The sequence below is a fragment of the Charadrius vociferus genome, unplaced genomic scaffold (assembly GCF_000708025.1).
Source record: "Charadrius vociferus isolate BGI_N301 unplaced genomic scaffold, ASM70802v2 scaffold260, whole genome shotgun sequence".
In the NCBI taxonomy this organism is placed as follows: domain Eukaryota; kingdom Metazoa; phylum Chordata; class Aves; order Charadriiformes; family Charadriidae; genus Charadrius; species Charadrius vociferus.
Genome location: NW_009646410.1, coordinates 761995 through 770548, shown reverse-complemented (window position 1 = coordinate 770548; position 8554 = coordinate 761995). Strand labels below are relative to the sequence as shown.

At 52.6% G+C, this 8554-nt stretch overlaps 2 protein-coding genes across 2 annotated transcripts; one reads left to right on the top strand and one right to left on the bottom strand.

The window, feature by feature from the left end:
* Positions 1–27: 27 nt before the first annotated feature.
* MRPS7 (mitochondrial ribosomal protein S7) lies at positions 28–3349 on the top strand. The gene is made up of 5 exons (XM_009879965.1): positions 28–113; positions 452–643; positions 946–1009; positions 1974–2141; positions 2988–3349. The coding sequence occupies exons 1-5, from the start codon at positions 28–30 to the stop codon at positions 3207–3209; spliced, it is 732 nt and encodes a 243-aa protein (XP_009878267.1). The 3' UTR covers positions 3210–3349.
* Positions 3350–4503: 1154 nt separating this feature from the next.
* Positions 4504–8271, bottom strand: MIF4GD (MIF4G domain containing). The gene is made up of 5 exons (XM_009895913.1): positions 8132–8271; positions 7238–7347; positions 6777–6932; positions 5940–6032; positions 4504–4950 (listed from the first exon to the last, which is right to left on the bottom strand). Exons 1-5 carry the CDS (start codon positions 8211–8213, stop codon positions 4723–4725), a joined length of 669 nt encoding a protein of 222 aa, XP_009894215.1. The 5' UTR covers positions 8214–8271; the 3' UTR covers positions 4504–4722.
* Positions 8272–8554: the final 283 nt, after the last annotated feature.

Below are 8554 nucleotides of genomic sequence, written 5' to 3'. Positions count from 1 at the left end.
GCTCCGCCGTGTCGGAGGGGCGCAGGGATGTCGGTACCCGCCCTTGGCTGCTCCCCAAAACACACCAAAATGCCGCCTCCTGCTGCGAGAAATGAATCCAGTCCCACTTTGGGGTACTCGCCCCGCTCCCACGAGCACAGGGCGGTGTTTATCCGTGGTACCCGCCCCCTGGGACCTGACGGCGTCAGGCGTGTGGGGAGGCCGGTCCGTGGGTGCAGGGGGGAGGCCTGGGACTGCCCGTCCCCGTGGCGTGGGGATTGCTGGAGAGTTTTGCCACAAAACTGTGGGCCTGGGTGTTGATTTGCGCCTCTGGATCTGCTGCGGTAGAGGAGCAGCGATGGAGAGGCAGGCAGAGATGCCTCTCGAGTCGTCTTGGCCTCTGTCCACATCCCCCTCGCGACACACCACATGTGCCACTTTACAGCTCTCCTTCTCCTCTTGCTCTTTGCAGGCTGACGCAGGTGAGATGGAGTCGCTACAACCCCAGTTTCTTAGAGCCAGAAGTGAACAAGGAACTGTATCGGAAACCTTGGGAGGAGCTGTCTGAGGAGGAAAAGGAAAAAGCGGAGCTTAAGGCTGTTCGCCCCATAAAAGCGGCTCCTCCCAGTGTCTCCAGCTCTGTGTTCAGCGACCCTATGGTCAGGTCAGAGAAAGCATCATCTCCACCTCTGTTACAGCTAGGGCCCATGGAGCCAAAATGCTGTGCTGTCCTCCTCAGCCTTCACTTGCTGTGCTGCATGTTTCCTTCTGTTGCAGCACAATCCCTTTATTTCGGTTAATCTTTTCCCACAAAGCCAGTCCATTGACTGACAGTGATTAGAGATAATTACAGCAGATCTAGCAGCACCCAGGCTTAACCATGGGAACAACACAAGGGGGGAGCTTATTTCTGTGGGTGATAAAATCAGAATTTAAATCAGATCACATTTGGCTTTGTGTTTACAGTAAATTCACCAATATGATGATGAAGAATGGAAATAAAGTGCTGGCCAGAAGCCTTATGGCTCAGGTGAGAACTCACATTTCTTCTCACTGTTATGTTAAAACAATAAAAAAAGGAGGGCTGAGACGTCAATCCCACTGGAATTAGGAATTACCAGAACTCAGGTCATCTCTGCGTTCTAACACATTTCCTTCTGCACACACAATACACCGTTATTTACCTGATCAGGTGTAGATTTTGTACAAGCCCCAACCTCATTCAGCTCACAGATCAGGTGGTGACAGCTTAACGGAGAACGTTCTCTTTCCGCTCTTCACCATCTCTTGGACCTTATGTAAAATCATAGAATCATTTAGGTTGGAAAAGACCGTTAAGATCATTGAGCCCAACTATTAAGCTAACACTACTAAGTTCAGCACTAAACCTTCAACTCAGAGTATACCTTAAAAGCATAATTTTCTCAAAAGATCTTCCTTCCAGCTCTCTTTCATGCCTTATCTTCTGCGTATCTTGCCAATGAAGTCCCACAAACATGTCACCTATATGACACAGCTTTGACCCCTGCTGTGACCTACAGTGACTGATATTAGCTGGTGGTCCCATCTGGTGTGTTCCAGTCCTTGAAACGGGGACACACATTGCCCAAATGTTCCCCAAGCAACTGCTCATTCCTTGTGACCGAAAAACACATGGGCTCTGGGCTCTTGAGTCCAGGCTTTGGAGGGGAGGATGCTTAGTGCACACAGGCCTGTATTCCCGTCTCTGCTTTGTCCCTGCCCTTCCCTGGCTCCTGGCCCAGGTCTGTGCTACTCGGCCTCTTCACCCCAAATGCAATGTCAGGTAAAGAGACTGAAGAGCTGGAAGGGGGTGAAGTAAAACTTGGGTTAGAGAATTCCCAACTGACCTGTTGCCTACAGGGCTAGAAAACCAGCTGCTCAAGAGAAATGGGGTGCTTGTAAAAGTGATGTAACTTCATGGAGTGGGATAATCCATCTGCTCTGCATGTCTCCTTTCTTGTCTTTGTCCCAAGACTCTAGAGGCCATTAAGAGGAAGCAGCTGGAGAAGTACCACAAAGCTCCAGAAGATGAGAAGGAGACAATTGAATGCAACCCTTACGTTATTTTCCACCAGGCTCTGAAAAACTGCCAGCCCATCATTGGGCTCAGCAACATCACAAAAGGAGGCAAAACCTACCAGGTGAAAGGAGGGGCCTGGGAGCACATCTGGCAGGGGAGAATTAGCTAGGGAAGCAGATGCACTGGTTTCCACCCATTCGGCTCAAGCTTTGCTCTCCTTGGAAGGAGAGCCACTTTGCAATCGAGATTAAAACAGCACCTAGAAACCCCATCCAAGGTGATCCTCAGCCTGTGAGCATGGTAATTCCCCTGTCAGCAGTGGTCTCTGCTTCTCTGACTAGATAAGAAGAGGAGTACGCAGCAAATGTTGTCCAAGGAGACAAGAGATTAGTCACGGGCAGCAAAAGAATTGGCAGTCCCGGGACTACCAGTACCATTCTCTCTGCTCCATTGTGTTGCTTGGGTAGAGGTACCAAAGCCCCGGGGCAGGTCAGCATAGCAGAAAAGGTCAACTAGATACAGTCCGATACTTGAAATGCAAGCAGAACCTGTCTCTAAATATGGGTTCTGCAACACTCAAGACCTGATGGAGAAATGAGATGCGGAGGCATTTCTCTGTAATTCAGTGCAGGGGGGTGGTGACCGCCTCCCACTTCTGCTAGCACAAACCAGCCTGGATCCCAAAAAGGGCAGAAGTCCTTACCGAGGCTGGTGTCTGCCAGCAGTACCCAAGCTGATCAGAATTTCCATTTTGGTAGCAATGGCCAGTTTCTATAGACAGAGGAGGCGAATTGGCACAGATCAGCTGTTGGGAGCTGGTCTTACTGCAGAGAGCAGTGTGTTGCCACTGGAGTCGCAGCACAGTGTAAATCTGCACGTGTCCAGCTGGACCTTTACAACCGCTGGAGAAGAGCAGGTTACTGCACCTTTGCAGTGTGATAACTGTTACGGTTTAAACCTTTCCCAGGTCCCAGTCCCTCTGAAGGATAATCGGAAGCGCTTCCTGGCCATGAAGTGGTTAATCACTGAGTGCAGGGAAAACAAGAACCGTCGAATGCTGATGCCTGAGAAGCTCTCCCAGGAGCTGCTCCAGGCCTTCAACAACGAAGGGCCCATCATCAAGAAGAAGCACACGCTGCACAAGATGGCAGAGGCCAACCGGGCTTACGCCCACTTCCGCTGGTGGTAGGGACTCTGCACGGGACGCAATGCCACCAGCCCCCGGGTCTGGAGAGCAGAGCCCCAGGGCCACCTGCCTGGGAGAAGCTGGGAAGAAGAGGGAAAGGTGGAAGATCCCTTCCAGACAGCTTCTGAACCAAGCCAGGGAAAGCCCATCCCATCCCCACAAAGTTAATTTCCTTTGTGCTTGTTTGGATGGGGGAAGGGGGAATCTGAAAGAGTTACCGACCCCTGCACGGATGCTCTAGTTATTTCATAATCACGTTCCTGTGAAGACAAGCTTTAGATGGTTTTCTTAGAGCAATGCTGTACAAAATAATCTTTCACTTGCCTGTTTCCTGGGGACTTTTAAGTCTCTCTGCTCCTGTAATCAGCAATGGTTTGGGCTGCACAGCGAAGAGCAGAGCTGGATTTTTATTCCATACCATAACCACCAGCCTTAGCGTGATTGGTACAACAGGCAATAAAAGGCCCTTTTTGATTTTTGGTTCTGGTCATCAGCAACATTGTCTGCACAGATTTGATGGGAATGTTAACACAAAAAATAAAACCAGTTTTATGGGAAAAGTTTCTCGGTTCCGAACCTTTGTCTCTGTTGCTCACGTCTCACACCGCTCTTTCTGACTACCCCGGTTGTGTAAAGCCACACTGACACCCTACACCGGAGGATAAAATGAGTTTCGAAGCCTTAAGGCTTCAGTCAGGAGCAATCTTTAAGTATTGTTCGTAGCTCAGCAGCTGCACAGAGAGAAAGCAGGTCACGTGTTAGTGGAAAAATTTTATTAGAAAAAAATCCTTCAATGGACTTTTGTTTCCTTTTTTCCTCTCCCATTCTTATAAGAAACATACCATAGTGGAAACTCACTAAATTCTGAAAAAAAACATGACAGTTACTGTATAAAACTTATAAAACCTGTTCCTAGCTACATGTGCTCAGGGACCTGTCCTGCTGCAGGCTGCCCTGGGGCAGGTGTTGGTGGCTGGTGACCCGTGGGGGAGACTGTGCGTGCAGGTGCAGGCAGTGTGCTGGAAGGAGTCTGGGAAAGACAGCACTTGGTTGAGCTGTTCGTGAGGCCACGGTGTTTTCCGTGACTTGTCCCGGAGAACCAGGTTCAACCTGAGCTGCGAAAGATTTCCCCTCTGCCTCCCGCAGCTCTGCTGGCTCTCGGGTGAGCTGGAACGCTCTCAGCCTAAACTGTGCTTGCCTTAACACCCATGTAAAATGCTGGTTTGAGCTGGAATCCTTCCTTACCCTTTGCTGGCAGCAGCGCAATATTAAGACAAAATCAGTGGGAGAACTTGCTGGGTTAAACGTGCTCCGACCCTTCCCACCTCTCCAAACCTCCAAAGTCAGGTTAGCACCAGTCACAGCCTGACAGTTACATGCCCAGAGGCTCTAGCCAGTATAAACCCTATTTACAGGAAGTGCTAGAAAAACCTTAACGTGAAAAGAAATTCAAACTTGGTACGAAGCTTGCTGGTGAAAGTGCTGGGGACATCTCTCCACCTCTGCTGTAGAGAGGTTAATCTGTCACTTCGCTGTAATAGTATTTCTGGGCAGCGTCCGTCATCTTCCAGTCGGCAGCCCGAAACTCGATGATCTCCAGCAGCAGGAGCTGGGACAGGGAGCTGAGCCCCTCCTGCAGGAGGAAACCATCTCGGAGGAGGGAGAAGAGCTCATCCATCCGTGGGGAGTTCATCTTCTCCAGCTGCTCGCCGATGCGATGGAGCTGTAGGACCAAACAGTCCACCTTCAGAAGAAAGAGAAGAAGATGGCTGAGTACAAAGGAATGGGGAGCTTTGGCACATCTCTGTGGTCCCCATCAGTCGCCTATGGACCAAATCGTCCTGTTCCCTCTGTTCTGGATTTCCAACAGGCAACAGTTCTGCTTCCCCCAAGTCGCTGTCATCTGGGAGGCAAAAGAGGCTGAATGTCTCTTCTGCCAAAAGCACTGGAAATGCACATCCTGAACTCTCCTGCCTCTCAGGCAAAATTGCCAGAGAAATGCACCTGCAACAGGTGGAAAAACATTAGTTTTCTGCAGGATGTCCACGAGGAGTTGGCAAGGCTGAAGCCGATGCCAGCGTAAGGAGGTGCCTCCAAGAACAGAGGGAAGTGGCTGGAACACATGCTAAAGCTCTGAGAAAGTCCGTTTTGGTTTTTTTTTTTTTCAGGAAACAGGGGCACTAACTGGGTCTTTGGAGAAGAAGGGAAAGTTGATGGGCTGCAGGGGTGGGAGGGTTGTGTTAAGATAGACAAAAACCCAAAGGGTCCATCCAAGGGCCCCCACATTTTACTGGTCAGCGTGACGGCTGCTTTTCCAGATGTCAGCAAGGAGGGCCGCTGGAAAAGCAGCTGGTTTCTGTGAGAACAGGGGAGAGTCGTTGTCTGTGTTTTTCTCAGGTGATGGGAGGTGAACCCGCCTAACACCGGACAGCCCCGGCCTCGAGGGACGGCCGGGCTACGGGGTCCCCAGTGATGACATTTGGGCAATATGGAGAAAAGCTGCCCCGAGGGAGGACACACAGCCTGGGCCAGGGAGTCAGAGCCCGCACCTCCACCCTGCTTCCCTCTGCGCTGCAAACCCTCCTGCCCAGTGAGTCTCCTTCCAGCACACACCAGGGAGGCAGCTTTCCCCCGCACGGGGATGCGGAGACTGCGTCCCCTCCCCGGGCTGTGCTTTTTGCTGGTCCCTGGCAGGACAACAGGCGCGTCGGCAGCCTTCTTCCCTACGCTCACCTCTTCCTCCTTCCGCAGGCTGTCGGGCTGTGCCAGCCGGAACAGACAGTCGTAAACGGGGTTCACCAGAGCCATCATGGGCATGTTGTTCACCTGCGAGGAGGCAGAAGCCATCGTCAGCTTGGAGACAGAAAGGGAGGAGTCTGAAGCTATTTTAAATAGTCCTTCCCTCCCTGCTCTTCAAAGGAGAAGGGAACAGGATTTAGTTGTGCTGCCAAATGCCACATTGGTGGGATTTATGCAGGAGACCAGACATTCGAGTCTCCAGGAGCCAGAGAAGCTGAACAAATGATGTAAAAAACATCTATTTTTAAATGTAAGCAGGTAGTCATGGGAAATAGACTTGGTGCAACAGCATTTTTCCTGCCTGCAGCTCTCCTTGCATCATTTTTACATCGACACCAAGCAGGCGTCCAAGTACATCCGCTGCCGCGAAGGCCTGCAGGCAAACTCCGTCAGTACGTGGGCTAGAAATGACGGGAGCACCCACGGTTCCCCCCGGGACCTCATAGCAACTGAACTTGCTCGATCTGGGACGTTTGGGAGCCGGCAAATGAGGGGATTTCAAACCGCAGGTACAAAAGGAGAAAGCTCAGACTTTGTGACTGTTCCCAGAGATGGCTCTGCCTCTCCAAGCCTGTTCACTTGCCCGTAGGCAGCACCAGCCCCGGCAGCATCCTTCTGCTGAGAACCCGCTCTGCCCCCCAATGCCAACCCACGGCCCTGGGGCTCTGTACGACACCCATCCGACACCCCTGCCCTGGCGTCTTTGGACGCCCAGGACCTTCTGGCACCCCGAGGCAGCAGCAGCCGGGTGCTCCTGCTCCGGCTCCTTACCCTCAGGTAGTCGAAGATGTTGCAGATGAAGGTGACGTAGCAGATCCACGCCTGGAGCGAGCGGGTGCGCAGCTCCTCCCTGTCCTTGTACTCCTCCTGCAGCCGGTTCATCAGGCTCCTCCGGAACACGCTCTGGCCCACTTGTTTGCTCTCTGCCTACGAGCCCACAGAAGCGGGATGGAGGGATGAAATGGGGGCGTGAGAGGGGCGCGGGGGGAATGCTGGCGCTTGGAGGATGCAGCACCGTGCCGATACCCTCCTGCGATTGCCCAGAGAGGTGGGAAAGCTGCAACTAACGGCCCGTGCTCGCCGGCTGCTCGGCTGGATGCTGCCGCTGCACGGGGCAAGCGGAAGAAGAGGAACGCTGGCTGAGGGGTCAGGGACGAACCCTCTCCTGGCCCAGCCTAGGGACGACCCGCAGAGTTTAAGCGTTCGGCTGCCCGGACACGAGGAGCTCTCACCTGGATGATGGTGTAGCAGATGCGCCCTGCCTCCTTGCTGAACACACAGTCTTTGAGGGACTGGTCCACTATAATATTGGCCACTTTCTCCAGGTCCACGTTGCTGGGGTCTGCAGAGAGGAGAAACGCTGTCAGAACGCAGCACGCTTTGTGCCCTGCCTGCTTTGGGGTACCTGAAAAACAACCAAGGTCGGCGCAGGGCCTGGTACAACCACGTCGTATGGTGCAAAACTTCATGCTTGCTCCCACATCAAGAGCCACAGCTCCTCTTGCACACCAGGTGCTTTGGAGATACCATCTCCAACGGTGTATGGTCCTCCCCGGCTGGAGACACAGCCGTCACGATGGGAAAGCGATGGAGGAAGGCAAGTAAGATGGGGAAGCGAGAAGTTGATCTGAAAGCCCAGCACTGCTTCAAGGTTGGGTTAGTGGGAGCCACATGCGCAAACTCCCACTGGGCTTTGAACGTCACTGGTGAGCAGGAGATGCCGGGGTCTGGGAGGATGCGATGGCCCCGCAGTGGGAAGGGGCAGAGTGCAGGAACTAGGGACTGGAAAGGGGTGAGAGGCCAAATCTGGGGAGAGATGCTGGGTTAGAGCAGGAGAGGAGGGTACCCCAAAATCAGGGAAAACCAGAAGGATGAGAACCAGGAGCTGAGTTTGAACAGCTGCACCATGACATATCGGGGAGAAGGTGAGAGGGAACAAGAAGAGGCAGGGAGCAAAGACCTTCGTGGAGAAGATTCACCGATGGGACCCAGTAACGGATGAGCAGCGTTTATGAAACAGCTTTTCTATGCTTAGCAATTGGTGCTCCTTAAAGGGGTCCCAGCATCCAGGCTCACATGCCAGCCAAGCTGCGCACGGCAGAGGAGCTAGTAAAAAGCCTGCTGACCTTTGAGGGCTGTTTTCAGCAGCTTCTGAGTCTCACTGTCGAACGACTGTATTTTATACTCTTCTTTGCCCGTTTCCCCCATGTCTGGCTTCCTCCAAGGGCAAGAGTCAGGGCAACAGATGGGCTAGTGACAGTCCCTGGGGAAAGAGCACACAGAGCTTAGTTGGACAGAGAGGCAGAGCTTCACCGAGCCATTGGGCAAATCCCGCCTCGTGCTGGAGCACAGGCTGTTGTCCTGACAGCCTCCCCCTCAAAGAAACTCCTCTATTATTAGGGCACCCAACGCTGGCCCTAGATTGGAGCAAAACCTCACTCCTGCCTACCAGCCTATGACAGGACTTCATCTTCAGAGCCTTTATGTTTTTCTGATATGAAAAGTGTGTTTCAGTCTGTTGATCTGCAGGTTGAAAGTGGACAGCACAC

What these genes read in the sequence shown, in the direction of transcription:
- MRPS7 (XM_009879965.1), top strand. Translation starts at nt 28, where the DNA reads ATGTCGGTACCCGCCCTTGGCTGCTCCCCAAAACACACCAAAATGCCG. An exon ending in GAATCCAGTCCCACTTTGGG is followed by an intron (nt 114 to 451) that starts GTACTCGCCCCG and finishes TGCTCTTTGCAG; the next exon opens with GCTGACGCAGGTGAGATGGA. An exon ending in CCAGAAGCCTTATGGCTCAG is followed by an intron (nt 1,010 to 1,973) that starts GTGAGAACTCAC and finishes CTTTGTCCCAAG; the next exon opens with ACTCTAGAGGCCATTAAGAG.
- MIF4GD (XM_009895913.1), bottom strand. Translation starts at nt 8,213, where the DNA reads ATGGGGGAAACGGGCAAAGAAGAGTATAAAATACAGTCGTTCGACAGT. An exon ending in TCTGCTACACCATCATCCAG is followed by an intron (nt 6,933 to 7,237) that starts GTGAGAGCTCCT and finishes GTGGGCTCGTAG; the next exon opens with GCAGAGAGCAAACAAGTGGG. An exon ending in ACATCTTCGACTACCTGAGG is followed by an intron (nt 6,033 to 6,776) that starts GTAAGGAGCCGG and finishes GCCTCCTCGCAG; the next exon opens with GTGAACAACATGCCCATGAT.